The following is a 27,607-nucleotide window of genomic DNA, read 5'->3' as shown; positions in this document are numbered from 1 at the left end:
TCCAAGCAGACAAGACTTACTTTATTTTCAGACCAGGTTGTGACAGCGATTGCGAAAAAGTTACATTTTAGACCATAAAAAGTGACAATAATGTTCAGCACCAGTGTTGTTTTCGTTTACGGTTTTTAGCATCAGGGTCCAACAAGTGAAGAAACTGTTTCCTCTTCACCCCCCAAAGGAATTACAGTACATTGCATCACAAAAAGGATATAGAAATCCTACATGATACTAACTCAACAAACAAAGAAACTGAAACCATACACATAGTAAAATGATAAACACAATTAAAGAGAATATCAAATTAAAAAGTTACAAGGAATTTTCCTGAAGGATAGGCAGCATTGAGATGGCCTCGCCTCTGGATCTTGGCGCTGGATGTTTCAGTGTTAAGATATGTTCAACGATGTGTCAAGAGGTTTAAAGATGAAAATACTTTGGACGGTACAAAATAATTTGTGAAGGAAAAGGCAGTTTAGGTGATACTTTTCTTCGCTTTCAGTGGGAATTGCAAAACAGAGGAAGGTAGAATGCTTTTAGCGCTGAGCTATTGTTCTCAAATTTGAGTTGCAAGGTGAAATGGCATCCATTTTTTTAGTGGGTAAATGGACGGCTTGGTTTTTGTTATTTCCGACTGGGCACTCATCTCTTTTATATAGACACTTCCTCCCAAACTTTATAAGCATAAATAAAAAGTGTGAATGAGCAACCAAAGCTCACAAAGTTCAGTTTGGAAAGCTGGATCTAATGTACAGTGGTACCTCGACTGGGAATCACGGTAATTTTATATTCAAAGACTAAACTCAGCCATCATTTTGTACGTTTAATCGAATTTCTAAATGTGATTAACTGCAATGACATCATCAATTTGAAAAAAACGTGTGCACACATACACATTCATCTAATTTATTAAAATTTTCAAAAACGAATAAGTCAGTTGGACTATTAAATTCTGATATTTCATAGTTTAAATTTCACAAGAATTGGTTTAGCTGTAGGGTACACGGTGGCTGCCTCCCTGTGCGGAGTTTGCATGTTCTCCCCATTATTGCGTGGGTTTCCTCCCACATCTAAAAACAGTCATTTTAGGTTAATTGGCTGGTCCAAATTGTACCTAGGTGTGAATAAATGAGCGAATTGTCTGTCTCTGTGTGCCATGAGACTGGCTGGCAACCAGTTCAGGGTGTCCCCTGCCCATTGCCCGAAGACAGCTGGGATGGGCTCCAGCACCCCCGCCACCCTACTGAGGTAAAGCGATGCACATCATGGATGGATGGATGGTTAATCTTTCATTTTTAAGAAAAAAATAGAAACTCAAATAAATGATACCTAAAAAAACGGGCCAAAGATCTACGCATTTTTGCAGATTGTTAAATTAATGGTAATCAGAATTGTGTTTAGCTAAAATTGGATTCTATACAGGCCCATTAAAAACTAGTTGGACGACGCCCCCTCCCTTTTAAAAAATTCCTAAAAGAATGTAAAAGAAATTAGCAGTTATATAAAGTGCAATTGCAAAATATATACATACAAATACTAGAAACATGATATGTGACTTTAAGGGGCGTGGCCTCGACTGAAGTGGAGTCTTCTTCAAACGTTTTGTTTATGTAATATAAATGTTGTGTGTGCCTAACAAAGGGAATGCATTTCTGGCTAGTCGAAGTCATCTTCCCTCCTTCGTTTGTATATGGTCATATTATATTTACCGTATTTTCACGACTATAAGGTGCACCTAAAAGCCTTTATTTTTTTCAAAAGCTGACCATGCGGCCTATAATACAGTGCGCCTTATATATGGATCAATATTGAGTCGCAAGGTCTCGCAACTAAGGCAAGCAGCCGCCGACTAGATTTTACCCCGAACGCGAAGTAGTCCGCGGTGTATGCTGGGATATACAGCATATACCGTTGTTTCATTTCCTAACCAATGTGTCAATGATCATTTGAATCGGTTAATATTGGCTAAAGTAATTCAGAGTTAAAGGAGGCGGGTCCTTTTTAGCATTCACAGGCTTGTGCTAAAACGCCGTAAAACAAAGCCTGCAATTGGTCGAAAAAGATGTGAATCACAAGTTAGGTTGCGCTACAACCTGGAGAAAACATTTTTAATTGGTCTGTATTTGTAAACAGGAATTATGGGGCTAAACAGATAGCTAGCAACAAGCAACATCTATCGATGCAGATGCTTCTCGGTGGATTTTTTTCTTTTATTTGTCGTCATTATTGTGTGTTTGGGAGTGTGTATATATTTTACACGGTTGGATTTAATACACTCACGGATGTAAGAGGACCATGGTTGAGTATTATTATTGAATGTGATGGCTGCAAGACGACTTTGGTGAGCTACCCCGGCTTTATATTTTCCCAGTATCTTGTTTCAGACTGATCTTGATGTTTCTGTGACGAGTCTTTTTTTCAATTCAATGATTTTTTCGTCATATGCACAGTCAAGGACTACGTTTCCCTGCACAATGAAATTCTTACTTTGCTGTCCACACAGTTGTCAGCAAAAAAAATAAAATAAGAAATGGTTGGCATTTCTTGAATCCCAAGAGTTTAACCTTCCTAATGATAGGTGAAATGACGCATTTGAGTGATTGGTGACACCGTGTCCGAATGTGTCTGAGACACGTATTTGCTTCTTTGCGAGCCGTCGGAATGTTAAGGGGTTAATACGTTTGACTGAACTATCTGACTGTTTTGTTGACGTTCCCACTGTAGCGCCTTATAGTCCGGTGCGCCTTATAGTCGAGAAAATATGCTTTAAACTTTGGACTAGTGTCAAATTTAATACTCCACTCAAACATTACAAGTCTAGGTACCACTGTATACAAATCAATGAGGACAAAAGCGCAAATATAGCGCAATAAACACTAAAGATACAAATTGCAGCATATTCCTTTTTAATTAGCATAACACGTGTAACAGTACGTCGCCTTGTTGTTAATTCTGACCACGTCCCATTCAACGTGGCTCACAGTGCAAAAGTGATAAGCTCAAGTGATGTAGAAAAGCGTCCCTATCTTTTTTTTCGACAAGGTAACTCTTTCCATCCATGTTGGAATCAGGTTTCTTTGAAAGTGTCTGAAGGTGATTTTTGGACAAAACGTCACAGATTTCAGGGTTTCACACTCCTAAAAACTGGGCTTCGTTAACAACAACAAAATGATAACATAACCTCTTTGATCCACATTAATTTGAAGCAAATCCTGCCTCGCTCAGATGCTTACTTTATTTCCCTACCAGATGCCGCTTGACCTCCCGCCAGGAGGTGCCAGGATCCTGGCTGAGGATCTTTTAGGGATGTTGTCATCGATTTGTGCACCTAAAGACAATTTTAGTCAATTTTGGTAAGGATTCCGTGACTTGCATTTGAACTCACCGGAAAGGCCGAAGCTGGACTCCTGGAGGTCCCTCACGCCGCCATGACGGGTAGATGGGCGGGTAGGAGTGTCTAGGTTGTTGGTGGTGACGTCTTTCTTTCTAATGTTGGTTGCGGACACCACGTCACCCGTGTACGGTTCCCGCTCCACTCGTTTAGCCACTTGGCACTTGTGGGTCAATAGAAAGATTTGAGGTTGTTGCATCACAGTCTCGTGAAAAAGTATTTGCCCCCTTCTGTTTTTTATGCATTTTTGTCACAAAGGTTTTAGATCATCAAACCAATTTTAATATCACACAGAAACAACCTAAGGTAATACAAAATGAAGTTTTGAAATGTTGATTTCATTTATCCAGGGTAAAAAAATGTCAAAACCTATCAGAGCCTATGTGAAAAATTAATTGCCCCCTGAAGCTAATAGCGAGTTGAGGCACTTTGGCATAGATGACAGAAATCAAACATTTACAATACAGTGGAACCTCGGTTTTCGAACGCCTCTCAGTTCGAACAAATCGGTTCTCGACCAAAACTTTCGAGAAATTCTTGCTTCGCTTTTCGTTCAAAAAAATCGGAATTCGAACGCAGGTACGCTAGGGGCGATGCTGAGCGGCATACGGGTGTAGATTGCCCCCACCCCTCGTGAAGAACTGTTGTCACGTGAGCGCGCACTTCTTTTTGCTTTCGTTTTGAATATCGGTGAACGGAGTGTTTTAACCCCTAATTATGCCTCGGAAGAAGTTCGGTGCAAGCAGCAAAGTTGCTACAGGTGAAAAAAGAAGAGTAGTGCGTACAACTATTGCATTTAAGAAAGAAATAATAGCAAAATATGAAGAAGGTGTGCGAGTTTCCGATCTTGCTATACATACAGCATGGCTTCTGCTGAGCACCACAAAAGGTAAGAAATCCTATTCATAATTCTTTTCTTTATCCTTTAACCGCTCACCACTTGTTGTGGAGAACCGGGTGCTAAATGACGTGTAAACGACCTGATTTTTTTAGTTTTACACGTTCATGTAATCTTTCGTACGTAAGATTACGCTAACGCGAACGTACGATTAGCCTGGGTTAGCTTCATGTTTACGTTCTTGCTAAATATTCAGGATGTTGGAACGGATTAAAATGATTTTACATTACTTTTAATGGAAAAAACTAATCGGTTTTTGGTTTTCGAACAGGGTTCTGAAACGGATTATGGTCAAGAACCGAGGTTCCACTGTAATTGGTAATGAGTCTTTCAAAACGCAGATTTAAATGTGGCCATTCCAGAACCTTCATTTTTGGCTTTTTTCAACCATTCAGGGGTGGACTTGTTGGTGTGTTTTGGATCGTTGACATGAGCCGGAAGCACTTGAGTTTGAGAGCGCAAATTGATAGCTGGATGTTTTCCTTCAGGATATTCAGGTAAACAACAGAATTCCACTGTTCTTCGTTTTCTCCATTGGTGGATAATGGCTCTGACAGTGGTTTGCTGGAGCCCTGCAGCTCGGAAATGGCTTTGAGACCAATCACTTTTTTTCTTACGTCTTCTGGAATTTCTTTGGATCGGGGCATTTCTATTTCGTTTTGGAGATTGCGATGCCTACCTTACTTGGTCTAACAGATTTAATTTAAGTAATTTCTTGATTCAACACAGGTAGTTGCAATCAATTCTGGGTACGGCCTGTGGAATTGAACTCAGTTTTCCTAAAACTGTCACATTCATGCCTGGACTTGAATATTTTTGCCAGCAATGGAGTTATATTAATATACAGGTATAGCTCCGACACACATTTACTTTGAGATTTAACAAGGTTGGGGGTGGCGGGATTAATTACTTTTCTCATAGGGCCAGATAGGTTCTTTTTTTTGCCTTAATTAACTGAATTTACATATTAAAACTGCATTTAGTCTTTCCTTGGGTTGTCTCTGTGTGATATTAAAATTGATTTGATGATCTGAAACTATTAATAGATATGCAAAAATAATAGAAAATACAGAAGGGGGCAAAAACTTTTTCATGGCACTGTATACGTCATTTTTGTGTTTTTTCATGGCATATGTTATAAATTAAGAAACTATCTCAATGGGCAATATTGCTTAATTGAGGGATTATTTTTCATAATTTACCATATTTTAAATAATTTCCAAGAAAAGATGGGTGATAATTTTCCACATTTTCATCTTCTTTATGACATACATAACAACAAAATCAAAAGCTTGAAATTAGGAAATGTCCCGTATTGGATGATATTTCCCAGTTGATCGATTGTTTTTCTCAATTTACTATACTGTAAACATATTCATTCAGTAAAAAAAAAAAAATCTTGTGCAGCCAATGACTGACCATTTTCTATATTTTAAAGCAATATTATTAAAGTTACAAAAATAATGCTTGAGATCAGGGAAATTATCTTATTTGACAATTTTATTTAAGTTTTTTTCTTCTGAAAATCCAATATTTAAATGCTATTTTTGTTTATATATTTTGCCAGAAAAAATGTAGTAAGGAAAATATCAATCAATATTTTATGTCAATAATTATACATATTAATTATTTTAGTTAATTTTCATTTGAATTATTTTTTTTAATAGAATAGAATATACCTTTATTGTCATTGTTACAAAATTGGTTGAACATATTGTGACAACGAAATTGGACGTGGCACTACAGTTCACATTTTACAGTAAGGATAAAAGAAAACAAAGAAGATAAAGGAACAAAGAAGATAAAGGATAAATATAAACTGTTTTCTGCCAAATATCATTCATTAGTAATTGGTGGGTTGGATCCCTCAACCACACGGATCGTAGGGGCACCATTTCCTAAGGTGTGTCTTGGGCAAGTACAGAATGGTGGCACCCATCGCTCTAACAGTTCTAATTTTAATTAATATATTTCAATTAATTGTATCATTTTTGAGTCATTTTAGTCATTTTAATTTGATGATTTTAATTACATTTAAAGCAATGATTTGTCCGTTATTTATTATTAAATAAAATCAAATAATTATTGCCAAGATTCCTTTTTTTTTTCTTTTACAGAAAAAATTAGATTTGCAAGTATATCTGCCATAATAGATGTTTTTTTCTCATTTGACTACATTTTTTATTTACTTGGCCAAATGCTGGAATCTTAAATACTAAAAATGAGAAATGATCTGCTCTATTGGACAATTTTGTTAATTTAAAATATTGTATTTATTTTTTAATTATTTTCTTAGTAAAAAACAATGGGGGCAAGAATTCTCACCAAGATCAGCTGGTTATCTTAGTGCTAGTTAGCTAGCTGCTCCAACACAAAAAAATATGGCTTTACAAAGAGGAAAGAAGACCCCTACTGGAAGTTAACGGTAGCTGTTATAGACCAAGAAACGAAAACCTTTCTTTAAAATGTGGACATAGAGTGCGTTTGTAACGAAGCATTTTCAAAGGGTACCGATTAAATCTAAATGCTATCAGTGAGAAATATAACTAAACGGTCAACACAAAACCAAAAGACTACTTTTTCCCTCTGGTACCTTTTCCCTTTGAACCATCTTCTTGTAAAGATAGTCCGGAAAAGTCCTCATAGTGCAGAACTTCCCGGATCCCTGGGCGCAAGCGAACATTCCGTTCTCATAGACCAGCTGCCCACGGCTGATGGTGACATAAGGAACGCCGTGACAGCGAAGACCCTCATAAAGGTTCATGAAGCCGCCCTGGATCTGATTCTCCACCGAGATGATCCTGTAAGACAGATTGCCAATCTTTAGCAAGGGCCGCCGTTTCATGATCGAAGACGGGTCGGGTTTCGTACTTGGACCCCTCAGGATCCCAGACCACCACGTCGGCGTCTGCTCCGGGGATGATTCGGCCTTTTTTGGGGTACAGGTTGTAGATCTTTGCCGCGTTGGCACTCGTGACAGCAACAAAGCGGTTCTCATCTAGCTTGCCCCCGATCTGTAATCAGGGCGGATGTTTTCCATTGGTGCTCTTACGCATTTTCTGCAGGGTTTTTTATACAGTGGTCCCTTTTTCAATATGAGCCCTTTTTAAATCTTTACGGTGGAAAATCCAACTCAAGAGCAGTCCCAGAGGCTACCACTAGAGACTGCTCCAGATCACTCACCTTCAGCATCAGCTCGTCCGAGTTGAGGCACACGCTTCCCACCATCGGATGCCTGATCTCGCCCGGATCTTGTTTATTTTACGCAGCTAGATAGTTTTTATTGTATCGTATCTCCTTTTTGTGACCCTAGCAATAAGTTCCGGAAAGGGAAATGGTAAAGTGTTTTCCGAGAAAAAAAGGAGAAATCTGACAATTGAAAGAAAGCAGGAAATGAAAGACAATCATGGTATTCGTGTGAGTGACCTAGCTAAGGATTCACTGTGACTATGGCTTGGCATAGGGAAAGAGTGAGTGCAGGTGGCAAAGCCGCGAACAGTTTTGGCAGTGCTTCTGTTAGGTAGGCCTCCTTCCACTAGAGGGCGCTAACTAGATTTGGAACTGGGCGCAGGTGTGTTCAATCACCACGCACCCCAATTATTCTCTTTATAATGACACTTTGGGCAGCAAACGTTTTTGGGCCATTTTCATTTGCAATGTCATTGCTAGATCTGATTTGTTTTTTGTTTCCCGTTTCTGGTTTGAACATTTTGTTCGTGGTTTAGTGCCCACTTGTTAGTTTGCTACTTTGTGCCTAACAGTTTCCATTTCCAGTTTTGGTCTTTGTCAGGTTCAAATTTGTTCGGACATGTAATTTGTTTTGTGACCTCTTAGTTGTTTGTTACTTTGTTCCCATGTTTATTTATTTTTTTAACAAGTACCATCCTTATTTATTCCTGATTGCCCTTACCTGTCTTCTGCTTTGTTAAAATAAAATAGGATAAAAACAGGATGCAGTCAAATGTTTGTGTGCGAGTTTATTTAAAGTTACAGTAACTTTGATTTATACAGTACAGTGTTTAAGTATTATTGTCAAGAACCAGAACAGGATCAGGACCCAAACGTGTGAGGTTCTCCCACAAGCCTTTTATTTTACGGGAAATGGGGAGTCATGCACGTTAGGCAGCAGTCTGGCGTGAAATGATAGGAAGCCAGAGGCCGACGAGATCGATACCGATTGCCCGAGTGGATATCGGACAGATGGGGTCGATACCGGACAGGACGGAAGGACGGGATTGATAATGAAACAGGATATCGAAAATAAACAGGACAAACAAGACTTAATCAAAAACTGGAGAGACTAATAAACAGGACAATAATAGACGGGAACGAAACTGGAAATCGATATTAAACAGGATAAAAATAAACGGGAACAATACCGGACTGGAAACACCAACAGGAAAACGGGGCCGAGTCAGAACCCACGTCTTGCGGGGCAGAGGTGCGTTGGCGGACTGACCAAAGAAAATTGAGAGCACTGAGTTTAAAAAGACGGCAAGCCAATCTGTCAACACGGGCGGGGCCAATTGGTTGCCATGGCAACCAAGACAATTATCAAGTCATGTGCTGTCACTCCTCCCCCCTTACTCCTGCACCAAGCACATACCTTAGACTTCCTCATAATAAACTCGCATTTTATTCCATCATTATCGTCTTATTTATCCAATTACTGTGTTTTCTATATTTACTATTGGAATTTGTTTTTAGTGTTTAGGAAGATGTGTTTTATAGCTATTTAGGGTTAACGTGGATGCTTTTGGGATGTTGGGAACAGAACAATTCATTTTTAATGATGTCACATTGGATAATTCACCCGTTACATGAGGAATTCAAGCTACGAGTATGATCCTGGATTGAATGAAAGTCATATGAAAAGGAACCACTGGATTTCAAAATTGACAGACGTACCACTCCTTTTTCCCAGATGACACTCATGCGGTCCTCTACGCCAGGCACCCCGTGAGGGATCTTGGTAAAATCATCCTTGCCTAAAGCTTTCTGCCTGATGCCGTACGGACGGTGATCGGACCCGATGACATTCAGGGTGTCGCTAAGTGAAGAAGAGATAACGGGCAGGATGAGTTTTGCTAGGCTTTAGCAAAAAATGACGGCAAGATCCGTACCTTCCCAGCAAGCTCATGAGGTAATTGGGTGTACTGGGTTCAAGGCGCAATGGCGGGAGGGTAACATGCCCGGCAGCGTGGGCCCAGTCCTGGTGGTAGTACTGGGAACCGGTGAGGACAGCGTGGGCGGTGGTTGTTTCCCCGTGGACGACCTTCCCTGTTTTACATAAAAGCAGCACATTTTTGCTAGTTTTTTTTAAAGGAAACTTAATCACTGGAAGGATTAAGGCACAGTACAGTAAATTATGTACCGTAAATTCCGCTACTTTTTTCCCTAACGTTCAAGCCTGCGGCTTATTCAGTGATGCGGCCAATTTATGTAATTTTTCTAATGGCCGCTAGCGGCGCTCGAGTGTTGCTACCATTAACTGCCCTGTCAAAGCTATATTATTATTATTAAAGCTTTGAAAACTCTCTCGGTGTACCGTTTTTCTTTGTAAATATGTGTAACCCATGTATAATAAGTATTTGCAACTGTATATTTTCGTAATGTATTTATTTTAGACACTTATTCTGATATGTTTTGCACGGGTGAACGAAAAATGAGGAGCGGAACAAACGCGGGGTGCCGAGTTTAAGTGGGGACCGCTAAAGGTGAGGGACAGACAAGGAAAAAAGAGGGGGTAAAAAGTCGGTTAAAGAAAAAGGAGTTGCGTGAGTAAATGTGTTCATCTGATATATTTTTTCCACCCTTACCTTTGGAAATATACACTTTTTTCCTTGGATTACTTTCAACGGGACCCGGACTCTGCAGGTCTGCATCAAACCTTAAGTACCGGTATCATTTTCCGTTCATTTTGCCGGCTGTGATTTTTGGACTGTGGACTTTGATAAAGGATCGCGGGACTTGAAGTCGGGTTTGGGTTAATTTTGCGTTTGTGTTACATGTTTAAATGAGGGTGCATGTGGCTTATATACAGGTGCGGCTTGTGTATGTACAAAATCGGTTTTCCTCTCAAAATGTGGTGGGTGCGGCTTATAATCAGGTTCGCTCTATAGTCCGGAATTTACGGTATTTGTATTTTTCATTGTAATTACACAAAAGCGTAGGTTTGGTCTTGGCATTTTTAAAAGAGATCACATAACATCAGTGGGGACAAAACAATGATTTCTCCATGCTAAAATGTAATTAACTTATTGTGCTCCCACAGAAATCTAGAACCATCATAACTATCAATTAGTTAATGCTAATGACGACCATAACTGTCAATGGCATTAAATATGTTAAGTACATTTTTCAATCGTATACAAACTTGAAGTTTTAATTTTATACTCTTATTTGGAGTACTCAAGAAATCTCTGCAAATGACAGCCAGCAGTTTATATTAGTACTGTCAAAGTAAAAGCGTTAACTGGAGTTCATTTTGAGCAGTTTCCAAGCCATACCTCACCAAAGAAGGTTTGTTTTTAAACCTTTTGTTATTTAGTTCATCTTAGCATGCTCACTATTTTTTAAGGGCATTACGGAAGTGATTTTATATTTATAAAAATTACAACATCCATTTTGTTTTTTTCGTCATGATGCTAGCAAAGAAGCAAGCTAGCCTGTAGCTTTGGGTGTTTTGTTTGGGAATAACTGTGACCTGTGTTGGAGAAGTAAATAGGGAAACCTTCTGCTGTGTTTTCAAACCCCAAAATATGAAAATATAACATTTTTTGTTAATAATTTATAACAATTGATAGTCATGCTACCAAAGAAAGTAGCTAGCCGACAGCTGTAGGTTTTCCTTGGGACAAAGCTGTGAGTGCCATAGAAGTAAGTCGAACTTGTGCTAGCATATTCCAATAAAAATAAACCTTACAAGATCAATCTATAATACTTGGGTGTTTATTTTGTATTTGTACCGTATATGCCCGAATAAGTCATGCAAGCAAAGAAGCTAGCTAGCCTGTAGCATAGCAGAGCTGTGAGTGGTGAGGGAGATAAGGTAAAACGTATCTAAAATTATGATAGCAGCGTACAAACGACATACTCAAGTTTTTATTTGAGTTATTTAATCAGTATTTTAGTATACTTTGAATGTTGTATTTATAATATGTATTAAATATAGTTAAAATTAACAAGCCTAAGCTAGCCTATTGCTAGCTTAACAAGGTGAAAAAGTCAAGTCAAGTCATTTTTATCTGTATAGTCCTTAATCAAAAAGAGTCTCAAAGGGCTGAAGTAACAAGGTTTATATATAAATGTATAAAATGATAAAAGTTTGTGTGTGTTTTATAGTCCTGAGATAACAGCAAAGACTTCACGGACTCACATTCAACGTGCATGAGTTTTTACGCTTTTAAAACAGTCGGTGGCGCTAAAAACACTCACCTTGCGTTTTGGCCGACGCCACCACATCTCCTGCTGCTATGCTGGACACGTTGACAAGATAGATTGGACATCGAGCCTGGAAAGAAAAAGCACAACATGGGAATTATTATTTTTATTTTTTGCAGGATTGTCACTCGTCTTTTCTGGCGCTTTCTCTTACCCTGTTGGCAATGGTGATGGCCCTGTGGGTTGCCTCGGCTTCCAGCTGTGAAAGGACAAGGTGAGATCATGCATTACGAGTATAGTAGTGGATTCTGTTTCAAACTGATTTTTAAGTACCGGGTACTTGTTTTTTATTCCTTCTTTGCAACTACGCGACACTGTTTTGACATTTTCAGTAACCTCACTTTCGTTACGTTGTATTTTAGGAGGCGATTTGTTTCTTTTCAAGTCACCAAATTATTATCATTCCCGATTTTAGTCCCTCCTTTTTGTGGCAATTCCCCCGCAAAATGATTTCATGTGCCCAAATATTTACTTTTCATTAACTTACAAACTAGCGATACATATTAAAACTGTGGTATTTGTGTTAAGACAGTGGGGCAGATTTCTGAATTATGTCTCTGCTATTGGTTGACGTCATATAAAATGCGGTTCTACGATTGGTTTGTGTCACGACATCATGAAATAGAGTTAAACTACCTCCCACTATGCCTTTCACTTTTTTATTAAAGTCAGTCATGTGCTTTGTAAATACAATACTGTGTTTTTGTATTGTATTTGCAAAACTATAATAACTATGGAAATCAAGCTGGTCATCATTAATACGAAGAAGGCACACAATTTGCTATCCTAGTTAGGTTGCGTTACCATTACCAATCGATTGGAACTATTATCAAAAATAGGGAGGTGACTAAAGCCAGGAAATGTTTTAGGAGAATGACAATCCTTACAGGTAGAAGTTTTAAATCAGTTTTAATTTTACAAAACTCCAGAATGGATTAATGAAGTATTCTGAAGTTTACCGTTTCAGATTTTAGTCATTTTTCCTACTGAAGGGTATTTCCTCAGTGGAAAATAACCTAAAGTTCCAGGTGCTTTTTGAGAACCAATCTTTGATTAGATGTTTACTTTCTGGGCCTGGATTTTCCACCCATGGGTGGTGGAACTTGATTTCAATACCTCTTCAGGCCTGCTGATCTCAATGCCCTCCGGACCAGTGATCCCCAGCTCCAAGGCTTCCTTAGCGCCCTAAAGTCAGTAAAAAGATACTTATAACATCTAATGGACGTTGTTCTGCATAGTTCTCCTAGGAGAATATCCACCTTATATACAAAATTCTGGTCCCATACCTCAGCCACCAGTTCCCCGTTTTCAGCGTGGACCCTGGCGATGGCGCCGATGTCTTTGCAGTGCTGCAAGGCCTGGAAGAGCTCATTGTCCCTCAGCATGTACAAGTCCTTGTAGGCCATGAACATCTGGAAGGAATTCACACCTTTCTCCCTCACCAGCTGCTCCATCTCAGCTCTCACCTATAGGCAGAAGTTAAGCTCATAACTTGTCCACCAGTACTTCAGGGGAGCTGATTTAATTATCCTGTAGCTGGATGCATTCCCTGCCACAAAAGTGAAAACAATGCCCATTTGCAGTACCTCTGGCCCCCACCAAGTGACCCCCACATGTAGTGCGTAGTCGCAGCAGGTATTGCTGTCGGCCGTGCTACGGCACTGATCGTAGGCGTCGAGAAGAGACTCGTTCTTGTTGGGAAGAACGTGCCCGATCACCATGGTGGTGCCTCCAGCTAAGGCAGCCTAGGAAAAAAATTACAGTTATTGTACTGTGTACTTTATAGGGGACAATCAAAACTCCTATGGTCTTTATTTTTGAGTTTTTTGTATGCAAAAGTATGTGTCAGATTTTGATTTATTTCCGTTTCAATTACGCAAAAAAAGTGAAACCTGAGTAAACTACTACGATGACACATACTTGTAAAACCCAATTAAAAACATAAACATTCTTTATTTGTTTCTACTCTGGGCAGTACTTTTTATTCAACTGTAATTTTTATTGTACATTATATAAAATTATCTTTTTTTTACCATTTACTTTTTTTTTGTCACGTCTAGAACGGAATAAGGACCCAAATGTGTAGCGTTAATCACAAGTTTATCGATAGAAAGAAGAAGGGCAGCGCCCGCGATCCGAAACTCGCTGGACGCGGGAAGCAAGTCGCTCTCGGACTCGGATTGTGTTCCGAACGGGAGATGGCGGTGTCAAGGACAGAAAAAACAGGTCGATAGCCGGGACAGGAGAGCAAAAATGTGGTCGGGATCAAAAACGGGTCGTAAGCCGGGATGGGAGACCAAACGTTGTCGGGGTCAAAAAAAGGTCGTAGCTGGAGACAAATGGGGAGATCAGGAATGGACGGGTTGAAAAATGAGTGCAAAAAACGGGACAGTCGGGAGTCAAACTGCTTGCCTCGTAGAAACAGAGGTTCGCTGACGGACTGGCAATAGGTGGGTGAAAGGACTGCGCTTAAGTGGGACGGGGGACCAATCAGGTAGCCCGCAGCGGCTGGCACCAAACAAGCGGGCAAAGGTGATCCAAATCAGTCATCATGACATTTTTGCTTTTTGTCAGTGACCCAATTGCGGAATAAAGCAAAACTTTACTGATGTATAAATAAAAAAGCTACAGGTAAATGATCTGCCAAAAACACATTTTAATTTTCATTCATTCATCTCACACACATGGAGCTGCAAGATTATAAAATAAAATAATAATAAATGATGAAAAAGAAATATTTGAAATTTTCTACTAACAGAAAAAGAACATTTTCAACGAAAATACATTTTTCTTGATATATTATGTAACATTTTCATTGTATTTAAATAAAAGGCTTGAAGAAAAAATGTCGTCAAAAATTAACTACGAAGGAATGTAACTAGATAGAATTTATAAGAAATTTAGAAATTATACTTATTTCATTTACTTATTTTTTCATCACAATTTAAACTGCGCTTTTTTAACACAGCTGCAAGATTATTGAACAAATCAAATAACTACGAAGAACAAAACAAAATATACTTAAAATGACCATTTATCTGGTTTCCTTTTTTCCTCATGCTGAGGTTTTGAGTTTTTCCTTGCCCTCATGTTGCTTTCAGATCAGGCGATGGTGCAATTGTAATCCTGTGTAGTCCTTTGAGACATCTTGTGATTAAGGGCTATACAAATAAATGTGACTTGACTTGGAAATAAAAGTTTTTTATACTGTATTTTTCGTAAAACATTTTACATTTTCAGTTTTTGCAGTGTACATAAATTTATAATGCAGATTGGATAAACTTTCAAATACATACATTTGTTTAACCATGATGTGTTTTAGGTGTAAATTCAAACCACCCTGCTGCAAAAACTACCAAAAATTATTTAAAAAAAAAAAAGCCTCAATTCTATTCATTCCAATCAAGATGGACTAGGTCGAAAGTTGAGCGCTTTTTCGTTACTCCACCCGAGTGGCCTTCCTGTAACAATCAGAGTGCATCATAAAAATGAAAACAAACTAAAATCAATAATTCATCCCACTTTGCTGCAGCACATTAGTCTGCCATGTGAGATTATAATGGGTGCTGTAGCACATTGAATTTCAAAATAATCAGTCACAAAATCAGAATTTATTTCATTTTTATGCAATGATAATTTGTGTTTAGTGTATCTAGCAGAATCGGTTGACTTGACCGCAGAGTGGAGGAACGTGTCGCGGATATTTCTAGAGTCCGTGGCGGCTCTGAGAGCCATTGTCTACGAGCACAATGGAGTGTGTGAAAAGGCCTCGGGGCGGGATTCTCGGCGGGTTCCCTGATAACTATGGAAACGGGCCAGCGTTTTTCTGACGAGGGACGACGCTGGCGGCGAAGGGAGGGTGGGGAAGGATGGAGAGAAGATGGAGGAGGGAGAAGCAGCGCATGTTTTCTATCTAAAGAGATGAGAGAGCATCCTGTCATGGATTGGACTCCCTTACAGTCTGTTGCGTAAATGCAGCAGGGATGGGCAAACTGCAGACTGGCAGGCTTTTTTTATCCAGCCTGCCGAATGAAAATGTAAAATAACATATATTTACATTAAGTAGTTTTAAAAATACCACTAACAAAAATGGGTCTTGTCCCCAGTTTCCCATTGTGTTTCCTTCCCCCAGTAAAAAACATTTTTCATTCATGTTTATTGCACTTAAGGCTAACATTCAAATAGCTGGCTATATTTTTCTATACTTGCCATTATTTAATTATTCTTATTTATTTATCAAGATATTAAAGGCGAAGATGCGCTGTTTTTCCGTAAAAAAGTTTAAAAGTCAAATATATTCTCTGTTAAGTATGTGTGGACAATGCCCGACTGAGTTCAAAGAGCCCTTATGGGTTTTTTCACACTGCGCCTTTCTGCTTTTATCTTACTTTTAGCAAAGCTGTTCGGGGAAAAACACATTAGGGGGGAGCAGGTGAAGAGTGACATCATGATCGTCCCCACGTTTATTTTTCATTTCTATTTGTGAGTGTAGCATGAAAATGGTGAAAGAAAGAAAAGGCCTGATTTAAGTACAGTTCAAACGCCAACCCAAGCCCCAGAAAAAAACATTAAAAAATAAAAGAAAAAGAAATGCAGTACTTAAAAAGGGGGAATAATACATTGCTTTCATTTAATTCATTTATTCTAGGTAATTCCAAGGTAATACATACAACAAACAAAAATGATCCTGCCAAGTAGACAGTAATTTTGACTTTTTAATGATGTCCCATTGGCAAATACACATTTAAAATAATTATTTTTCAGTTTTACTATATTTTAAGATATTTTTCTAGAACATATTTAAGTTTTTTCCTACAATATTTCATTATTATAGAAAATATGAAAAGTTATAATCTTCCAAAGGCCTATTTTTCTAAAATATTTTTTGCAAATTTTCTGTATTGTTGTATAAGAATTTTATAAAATGGGTTTCAAGTAGAGCAGCACAGGGGCACAGTTGTTACCGCGTGTGCGGCACAGTTCTGAGGTCATGAGATGGAATCTCCTGTGTGGAGTTTGCATGTTCTCCCCGTGCTTTTGTGGATTTCCTCCGGGCACTCCGGTTCCCTCCCACATTCTAAAAATATGCATGTCAGGTTAAATGGCTGGTCCAAATTGTCCCTAGGTGTGGGTTGTCTGTCCCTGTGTGCCCTGGCAACCAGTTCAGGGTGTCCCCTGCCCACTGCCCGGAGATGGGCTCCAGCACCCCCGTGACCCTACTGAGGATAAGCTGTGCAGGTAATGGATGGATGGATGGGTTTCAAGTAAAATAAGAAAATAATTCTTAAAAAGGACAACACTATATAATAAGGTTGTTTTTTTCCAGATATTATGAAAAATAATAATAATAACAATAAAAATAGTGCTTAAAAATGGCAAAATAATCTTCTGCATCAGGCCTAACAAAGACATTTGCTAATAATTATTGTTCCTAATTGACTAGAAAACAGCCAAGCATGTTATTTATTGTGAAGGAGAATAATCCCATGCTCCTTTACAATATTTGTTTGCAGTATGCAGAGCAAAAACATTAAATTGTGGCAAAAATTCTCCCAAAAACCAAGTTAAACTCCACTCCTCACTGACAAAATTCTTCAAACAAACTCAAGGCTTTGAAAGTTTTTTCCGTTATTTCTATTTCAAAGAACAAAGTGAGCATTTACACAAGGCTTGGAACTGTAAAATGTGAATTATAACACCGTTCCTGGCTGATCTTACCTTTGTGCCGGTATAGAAATCGTCGGCGGAGGTAGCGTTCATGAAGCTCTCCTGCAGGTGCACGCTAGTATCGATGCCGCCCGGTATCACCAGTTTCCCGGCTGCGTCTACCACTTTCGCACCGCCGGGTATCATCAGCTCTTTGCCTACCATCTGTATGATGCCGTTCTCTATATAGACGTCGGCTTCCTGCGTGCAGTCGTCGTTCACCACCTTGCCGCCTTTGATCAGGATGCGCGCCATGGCCGCCGCCGACCCGCAGGTAACCCTGGCTTTGGCTCTGCGGGGAAGACCTGGAATCATTTTTCTGGGAAGGTGGCCTACAGATTAAATCCGACCGCTAAATGTCAAAAGCTCATGGGCAGACTGTGTTGCTAGGACTGGAAAGGGAGACTGAGATGCGTTTGTGGCCATTGGTGACAGTCGGCGCCTGTAACTCGACGTCTCGACTGGACGATGACGTGAACTCGAGCGCTGAGTAACAAAAAGTCTATTTTTCCCCCCTCTCAACGCAACAATGTTTGGTTTCTATGGAAACCCATCAGCTAGTATAGTTCAAAAGATTCAAGCTTGTCTTTATCTTCATAACATATAAATGCCCATTACATTTTCTTGTAAACATTAAATGCAACGGGAATCGAGCCGGGCCAGTGTGCGAGTGCCAAATACTAATCACGAGCCCACCAGGGATATCAGATGAATACAATTAAAGAAAAATCTTATTTTCTTGGACCATTCACAAGCCTTTTTGGATTAGTTATTTTTTTAATATTAAAAATTAAAACCAATGAACCCTCTTTGATTGAATCAAATAGACTTTATTGTCATTGATGACATCACACATCTCAAGTGTCACGGTCGCCATGGTGCCGAATTGGCCCCGCCCGTGTGGTGTCAGCTGCGGCTCGTTGACAGATTGGCTTCTCTTCTATTTAAGCTCAGTGCTCCCACTCACCCTTTGTCAGTCCGTCAAAGAACCTCTGCCCCGCAAGACGTGGGTTTTGACTCTGTCCGGTTTCCTGCCTGTGTTTCCTTTTTGGTATCGTTCTGTTTTTATCCTGTTTTTTATTATCTCCAGTTTTCGTTCCTGTCTAGTTTTTCCTGTTTGATTTCGATATCCTGTTTCAATATCAATCCTGTCTGTCCAGTCCTGTCCAGTCCAGTATCGACCCCATCTGTCCGATATCTGCTCGTACTATTGGTATCGATCCTGTCAGCCTCTGGCACCCTATCATTCCACGCCAGACTGCTGCCTGACGTACATGACTACCCCATTTCCCGTAAAATGAAACGCTTGTGTGAAAAAGTCACGCATTTGGGTCCTCCTCCTGTTCCAGTTTATGACATCAGGACTTGGAAAAAAAACAAATAAATAAAATACAAAGTATGAGTAAATATACACATATTTGCAAGGTAGTGCTTGGAGACTGGCCTAAAAGAGAATAAAAAAGAACATATTTAATTAAAAAGATATTTATATCCATTAATTATATTTCACAGCATGGTATAATAGCCTAGAATAAGTTTTGCCAATAAAAGTAAGAAAACAAGAAAAGTAAATAAATAAACAAGTACAATTGTGCTACCTAGAAAAAGCAGTTTTCTGTAATTGAAGATTGTTTCAAGTAAAAAATAAATATTTAAATAATTTCAATTATTGCCTATAAAATAAGTAAACAAATAAATTAAGAAATAGATATTTATATTTGCTGTTAATATTTCTACCTAGGAAAAGTATTTCTCCAAGTGGAGTTTATTTTGAATAAAATGGTATTTAATGTAACTTAAAACCATTTAAATCACTAAAATAAAAATAAGGAAACAAATAGGTAAATGCGCATATTTTTTTCACCAAGCAAAAGCAGTTTTAAGTACCATGAGTTGAATGTGTTTTAAAAATTATATATAAAAACAATATATATTTACCAAAAGCAGAAACGGGCACCATTTGTGAGAAAACACATTCCTCAAAAGACATGAGTTTATTTGAAAATTGATTTAATTTCATCATTTTTTCCATAAATCATACGTGTGTAATATATATATATATATATATATATATATATATATATATACATATATTTACATTGGTTGAAATTGGATTCCATAAATACTCTATCCATCTATTTAATTCATGTCCTATTTTTTTACTGACAGATATGTGGATACAAAGAAATGCATTGATTGAAATGTATTTTTAGATTTAGATTCGTTGACTTCAATCTATTTACAAGACCGAAACCTACGAGTTCATAAGTGTTCCTTTGGAGAATATGACAAAACTGTGCTTACTGAAAGACAGGTGATCGCAAGGCCGTTTTTAAGACGGATAATGATCCACGAATTGTCCTCACTCTGCAGGTTGAGCACACCTGCTCTATTTCATCCTTTCCAATGCAACACAAGTTTAAAAGTTGATGGGACGGGGTTCGTAACTTCCTCCAACTTTTTCATGACCAAATTCAAGCACATTTCAAGGACTTTCAAAGCCAATTTTTAATTTTTTTTCCAGTACCATTAAAGATGAAATCTAGTTTGAATTATTTTGCAGAGACACAAATATATCTGCGATTTACATACGTATGCATTTATCGAAATATTTGATTTTTAGATCTTGTGTAAATCGCTAATATCATTTTCCCCATGTTGAGGTTTTTGAATTTTTCCTTGCCCTCATGTAGGTTTTAGATCAGGGGATGGTGTCATAATAGTCTGTGGTTAGCAATAATCTGTGGTCTGTGCAGCCCTTTGAGACTCTTAGTGATTAAGGGCTATACAGATAAACATGACTTGACTTGACTAATATATTTGAAGATACGAACAATACCTGTGTAAATATTTTTGAGACAAATTTCTCCACATAAAGGTGTCAGGTAAAAATGACAGTAAAATGCAGCTTACATTTTCAGTTTCACTTTCATATTTCGCATGGCCTTGAACAAATGTTCAGAATTGCTACATTTCATAGTGCCTTGTTTCGGCATAGCGTGCCCCTGTCCTCTTGCGTGCGACCTGTAGGGGGTGATGACGCTTCATGGGACAATATCATACAAACTTATACCAGCTGCCGTGAAGAAGAAATGCAATGGCAAAGCGAAGCCACTAGAGAGCAGTGTCCGAGTCATTGTTAAGTAGACTTGCAGAGAAACATGGCGATAATTTGAAGTATTTACAAGCACCCTACCCAAAATTCAAGCACTTTTCAATCCTTGAAAACACAACATTAGAATTCAAGCAATTTCAAGTACCGGTACGGACCCTGAAGGGACGATGTAATCAAAAAATATGTCCACTACAATATCAGTGTTCTCGTTTGCCCGCGTCCCTGCGTCCTAGACGCATCATTTTTGCTGGGGACGCATTGTGTCAAATAGACGTGCGTCCCCGGGACGCAACTTTTTTGACACCAAATTGTCATTATTAACCGATTACTTTTTTTTAAACAAAGATTTACCGCACTCCAAACTTTTCGTCAGGCAGGTCCGCCATTGTTGTTTTGGTCTCGCGCCGATCTCGGCAAACGAGATCTTGTTGCTTCGAGATGACGTCATTGTTTTGGTGGTTGTCGAGTGAAAGAGAAGTACGCCTCCGAAAAAACAGTTGGTATTAGGTGCAAATCAACATGAAATTGGTAATTTCTTCAGTGTCGATAATAAGTCGAAACATAATACAGAAAGTTGTAATGACGGCAATAATTCCGGCAAAAAACAGCAGAGAAATTCTTCAGAAGACCGCGAAGGCAAGGAAAACATGTGTTTTGAAGCGAACGATTCGACGAAAGATAATAAACAAAAGAATACTCCCAACAAGAAAAGGACTTTTCTGCCAAAATGGACTCTATTATATTCCTGATTACGCTGTGAGGAGGATGATAATGGAGGCTACATGTTCTGTGATGCGTGCACCCAGCGTGAAAAAAAAAACTGGATTGCATAAATCATTTCGCAATACGAACTTTCAGAAAAGCACATTGGATCGGCACAACGACATGAAAACCACAAATTAGCTATTTAAATTCCGTTGCTGCAATTGGACCTTAAGAAGGCATTACAACTGTGGCGGGAGAGCAAACCACGAAGAATATATGAACTGAAAAATCTGAAGTGATTAAAACTGCATAAATACATCGACTAATATTCCAGCAATATTATTTTGTATAATGTACAATATTTTTGTGAACTGAAAAATCTGAAGTGATAAGTACTTTGTATTACCAATTAAGTGTGATGATTAAAACTGAATGAATATATAGATTTATATTTATTTATACATTAATCGCCGATTTACGATTTAAACCCCGATAACACTAAATTTTGGGGACCCATAGATTTCTGTTGGGACCCGTAGATTTTTGAGCATGCGAGTCCCCGGGACCCATCACTTTTCACTTGTAAAATGAACACCGCTGTATTCAAATACACGTTTTAGCATTTTGTTTGATCTGAAAATGAAGCCATTGTCTCTGCATGAAATCTGATGACGCGCATGCGTAATGGGGTGACTCTTTTATGCAGCTACCGGGTGGGGCCGGTGGGCATCCATGCCTGGATGATGACAGCGCCAATGATGAAATATTGAAAAAGTTAAATTAAAATAAATTAAAATAGAATAATGCTGAATGAGAGGCGATGCAGTGTTTTCTGATTGCAGAGTAAATCGTGTATCTAAAAAAAATAAGCAGTGCACGTGCTCGATCTTGCATAGTTCCTACCCCTCCCATGTTTATGACTAAATAAAGCTTTAAATGTGCTTGAAATAATGACAAAGAAACCGGTGTCCATCTTTTCTCAGTCGACCCAGAAACGCCTAAACCCCACTGCTCTCCCTTCTCTTTCCACCTGCTCCTCCCCTCCTACTCAACTCGACCTCCTCCCTCATAAATACAAATTAAACAGACATCAATAAAACAAAAGCACCATTGGAGGTAGTAATTGTGTGTATTCGTGGGAGGGGGAGAAGCCTGCAACGTGCAGCATCCCCCTCGGAGTTAAATGATAATCCCATAGCAACCCAGCAAAGAAGGTTTCGATATTTACCCGGGTGAAACCGGTGAAAGTAGCTGTTATTTCTTACCTGCTGTGGTCCGGGTGCAAGGGTGTAACAGGTCCTCTTCGGTTTCGCGAGTTTTTTCCACGCACAATGCGACACTCAATTCAATACAAACATACGGCAGATGGATGCCTCTCCTGGCCGGTGTGGGACCACCAGACATGCATCAAGTTAGCGGAAAAACGGCATGTTATAAATAACTCTCGGTAGAGATTTTCAAACGTAAAGATATCAACTTTACTTATGCTTTATATATAGCCACAAAAAACCCAAAAGGTGTATTTTAAGCATACTTATAATAACTCAAAATAGTAATTTTTCTTTTCAAGCACGTAAATATTAGGGATTATCTGACGAAAGATTCCACTCTCTACGTTTAATGTATCCACTGTAGTTCCATCTACTTCCGGTATTGTCTTCCTTTTATTTTTAAGGCTTTCAGGAACCGGTCGCTTGAGCAACCAATTGGAGGCGGTGAGGGGCGTGGCCGTAATGGGTACCACGAATATTAGCGTAAAAAACTCTGTGAATTGCTACATGCTACGTCAAAGTCGGCAACTTAATAGATTAACAATACGTTTCAATGTTTCCATATATTAAATAATATATATTTACTTTTGGTTTTTATGGCCATTACATCAAAATCCTGTACAATGCGTACATAAGAGCAGATATTAGAATTAGTAGCAGTTTCATCACGTTGTTATCAGGGTTGGGTAGGGTCACTTTAACTGGATTACTTTCAATTACTTCTGGATTACTCCAATACCAATTATGCTAATAAAAGACAAAATCAACCAAATAGGAATACAATTATGACTCACAACACGTGGTAAGCTTTCTTTCCTGGCTTTGATCTCTTTGATCTCCGGCAAAACGAACATAAAATGCGACAGAAACAAAATGAAAATAAATCCAAACAGCTTGCCAACATCATTTTTGCCGTTCCATGCATTCCGTTACTCCCCAAGCCTGCACAAAATTGAGTCATTTTATTCATATTTAGTTTCTTTTGTCTTTTATTAGCATATTTGATATTGGAGTAATCCAAAAGTAATTGAAAGTAATCAAGTTAAAGTAACCCTACCCAACCCTGGTTGTTATCAAAGACAATAAAGACATTCCATTCAATTATAATGATAAAAAATATGTTTTATTCCTTTTGACATTGTATGACGTAAATCTTTTTTAAATGTAATTTTTTTTAATTTAAAAAAATCAGTCATACATACTTTTTCTATGATCAATACGTTTTGAAGTTGGTTTAAAACGCCCACGAAATTGTAATAATGTTCTGCTAAAAATAACTACGTTCTGTGCAATATGTACATGATAGAAATTGTTACTTCAAATGAAATATTAACTGTAATATTGATTAAATGATCTATATTTCATTAATTGTTTTATACAATACGTAAACTAGGTAATTTTTTTTTCGTTACAAAAATTCAGGTCATGTTTGCCCCAGTATTCGAATCGAATCTTGGAATTCGGACAAACCCGAACGCAGCATGGGTGAGTGAAATGAGCGGCCATTTTGGCTACTCAGTTAGCATCATTTTAACACGTGTTTTAAAATGTATTTTTGATTTTTTTTTAAATGGTATTGCTCATAATAATGGGCCCCAAGAAGGATAATTATATAAGAAAATAATAAAACAGTGAGAACAATCAAGGTAAAGAGAATAATTATAACAGGAGAAGGGTGTACGAGTGTCCCTTAAATTGCCTAAAATTATTTTATACTTTTATCTTCTATATATTTTTTTATATAAACCCAGAGGAAGGTAGAGTTTACTCGAGTAAAAGTACAGTGACTTCAGAATACTATTACTCAAGTAGAAGTAAAAGTAGTCATCCAAAAAAGTACTTGGTGAAAAAAGTACTGAGTAACTGTAGCAACGTCATATTTATTTATTTATTTTTAAAACAGATCATCAAATTATCAAAGTCCTTTTGATAAACAAGTAAATACATTTCATTTAAAGGTAGATTAAAATAATCAACGTAAATTCAGGTGCTTTATTAGAAAATAAAATAAGAATAGTATTAATCAAATAAATAAATCAAGCACCAAGTAGCACTTATCCGTAACAGGCTCTGCAAGCAGAACAACAAGCTAGCCCATGAACTCGAACAAAGGAGACATTGCATATTGTAGCCGTGTTTTCTCTCCCTTTTTAAAGGGGAGCATGCTTTTGATGTAAGGCCTCTCTTTAACCTGGACTTTTTGCATAATGTAAACACTGTGCCAACAGCAAAAGCCGTTTGGACCGTTGTTTTCCCTTGTTGTTCCTGACCTCCAACTACACTATAACTGTCGTTGATCTCTTTTGGACTTCCTGAAATTTGCCAGCCGTGAATGTTTTTTGTTTTTTTACTCCTTTTTTCACCTATCCAGTGTACTCCCTAAACTCGCCATTCATCTCACCAAAACAATAAAACTGTTTGGTATTTTGGAATGACAAGGAACGTATAAATATGAATACTTCTACTATATGAAAATACGTTTTGCTACGCGACACAAACAAAACTTTGTTTTTTGCACAAAAAAATCAATACATTTATTCAAGTGTTCCCCAGCACATTTTCATACATAGTATTCATTTTGGACACTAAATGTGAAGGACCGAGTGCTACATATGCCATCAGAAGAGAACAGAAGAGAAAAAAACAACAGAAATTAAACTGTAATGTATAGCGACTCACATTGACCAGTGATTTGTTGTAAAACAAAAATCCATTACAGACATGGAGAACGTGCGGAATGTTCGGAAATATCGCATTGATACACCACGCTAGCTTTTTTTTTTTTCCTTCCTCACAAGTGTCTTACAGAAAAGCACCAAATACAGCAAGCCTCTAAATTCTAACCCCCCCAAAAATAAAACCCATGTCATTTTTCCTATCAAGTACAAATTTAAAATGCATTTATTCAATATAGCTGTACGAAATAATAGCTCATCGAGACAAGGAAAAAAGTTCTAGATGCCGTTTTGAAAACACCAAATTAGGAGGTGGTTTTTCAACCAATCGTCAAATTTCACAAAATGTATTCAAATTATTACATATTTACATCAAATATTTGTTCATTTACATGTTTTTAGTCACAGCAAAGAGAAAAACAGAATGGAGCTTTCGTTAAAAGGGCCATAAACCTGGCATCTTTTAAAAGTTCATGACTTCACATTCCTGCCATTCCTGAAATGCCGAGACTGCATAAAATTACTCTCATAATTTATCTTAGAATTAATTTGCATAAATATGACAGGTAATTAAGTATTCATAATACATAAATATGACAGGTCATAAATCATGCATAATTCATTAAATCATTTCGGAAATGTGGTGGCGTCATCATTTAGGGAATGCCAGGAATGTTAGGAATGCCAACATTCCTGTCATTCTTACGTGAAGATGTCATAACTCCCTGGAATGCCAAAAATGCATATAATTACTGTCATAAATCTTAATTTCAGGACTTAATTGCATAAATATGATTGAATCATCGATAATTCATAAATATGGCGGGTCGTGAATCATTCATAATTTAATAAAATGACAGCTTGTAAATTATTTGTAATCCATAAATACAACAGGTCATAAATCGTTCGTAATTCATGAAAGAATTTCATGAATGTTGGTGATGTCATCACATTGGAATGCCAGTATTGCATATAATTACTGTCATAAATCATAATTTCAGGACTTAATTGGATATGAATGAATCATCGATGATTCAGAAATATGGCGGGTCATGAAACATTTATTATTTCATAAAATGACAGAGTGTTAATCATTTGTAATTCATAAATACAACAGGTCATAAATCGTTCATAATTCATGAAAGAATTTCATGAATGTTGGTGATTTTTGGAATGCCAGGAATGCATATAATCACTGTCAACAATCGGAATTGTATAACTCATTTGCAAAAATATGGCGGGTCATGAATCATCCATAAATATGGTAGGTCATCAGTCATTCGTATTTCGTGAATATGATGGGTCATTAATCATTCATCATTCATTAATATGACAGGTCATAAGTCATTCTGGATTCATAAAGGGAATTCAGATAAGTGGAGATGTCATCGCTCTGGAATGCCAGAAATGTGAGGTCATAAAACTTTATAAGTTTATGGCTCTCGACAAAAACTACATTCTGTTATTCTCTCTAACAGCCCAAACAATAATATGCTTTTCCTCTAGTTGGCATAAAGTACAAATAATATTTGGTCATTTTTTTGAGTAATATATGACAACATTTCAATCTAAAGTAGAATTGTTCCTAAAAGTCGGCAAACCACGCACTAAACTACATCGATAGATCGCAATCAAAAGTCGCCACGTGATTTTTTTTCTTCTTCTTTTAAAACAAATGAAAATAACACTCATTTGAATATATATTAAACAAGAATTTTTACATTTTCATTCAAAAACGAGGAAAAAGAAGCGAAATGTCGGCAGTTTCCGGAAGAAACGGATGGCAGTAAGGTCACTTGAGAACTTAGTTACGTGAAGAGATTAGGCCGGAATATTTTTATATTTCGCTCTTTATTCATCGGGTTTCTCATTTGTTTTATGTATTTTGCAAATGAACTTAATTCTTGTTTTTAAAAGAATTGGGAAAAAAAATGTGACCTTTAATATGCCAGCAGATTTTTGGTTCTACAATTCTCCTTGTTGGGGATTTACAATCGAGAGAAATTAGTCTGCTAAGTTAATTCATTACCTACAAGGGGAACTCCATAAGATTTCAAGGCTAGCCTAATAATTACAAATGTACAAATCTACGTAACAATGCACAAAACTGGACTTTGCTTAAGTAAGATGTTTTTTTAAAGGGGCGGTGCAGCAGATTTGAACACATCCCCCCGTTACATGAATTAAAGATACAGTGAGAAGTTTACGGCAAGGATTCCCAAACTAATTGCTATTGTGTGCGCACCCCACATGATCTGGTAAATTCATATTTTCCAAGTAAAATACTGAATATTTACCGTATTTTCCGCACTATAAGGCGCACCTAAAAGCCTTTATTTTTTTCAAAAGCTGACCATGCGCCTTATAATACAGTGCGCCTTATATATGATTCAATATTAAGTCGCA

The 27,607-nt window shown here is 37.7% G+C and overlaps 1 protein-coding gene across 3 annotated transcripts; it reads right to left on the bottom strand.

Moving 5' to 3' along the window:
* Positions 1 to 22,769, bottom strand: dpysl5a (dihydropyrimidinase like 5a). Of its 3 annotated transcripts, none has more exons than XM_088354247.1 (13): positions 22,521 to 22,769; positions 17,448 to 17,727; positions 13,316 to 13,474; positions 13,016 to 13,195; positions 12,846 to 12,914; positions 11,884 to 11,928; positions 11,724 to 11,799; positions 9,410 to 9,566; positions 9,195 to 9,336; positions 7,158 to 7,300; positions 6,880 to 7,087; positions 3,383 to 3,551; positions 1 to 3,325 (listed from the first exon to the last, which is right to left on the bottom strand). In XM_088354247.1, the coding sequence occupies exons 2-13, from the start codon at positions 17,688 to 17,690 to the stop codon at positions 3,240 to 3,242; spliced, it is 1,677 nt and encodes a 558-aa protein (XP_088210373.1). In that variant the 5' UTR covers positions 17,691 to 17,727; positions 22,521 to 22,769; the 3' UTR covers positions 1 to 3,239. The 3 variants fall into 3 exon arrangements, with proteins under 3 accessions (XP_088210373.1, XP_088210372.1, XP_088210371.1); XM_088354246.1 differs by lacking the exon at positions 22,521 to 22,769 and having other exon boundaries at positions 1 to 3,146; positions 3,231 to 3,325; positions 17,448 to 17,750; XM_088354245.1 differs by lacking the exon at positions 22,521 to 22,769 and having other exon boundaries at positions 17,448 to 17,750.
* Between the last annotated feature and the right edge of the window lie 4,838 nt (positions 22,770 to 27,607).

This window comes from Urocampus carinirostris, chromosome 15 (genome assembly GCF_059441175.1).
Source record: "Urocampus carinirostris isolate Australia breed hairy pipefish chromosome 15, RoL_Ucar_1.0, whole genome shotgun sequence".
Lineage (NCBI taxonomy): Eukaryota > Metazoa > Chordata > Actinopteri > Syngnathiformes > Syngnathidae > Urocampus > Urocampus carinirostris.
The sequence above is the reverse complement of the archived record's forward strand: the minus strand, read 5'-3'. Positions and strand labels throughout refer to the sequence as shown.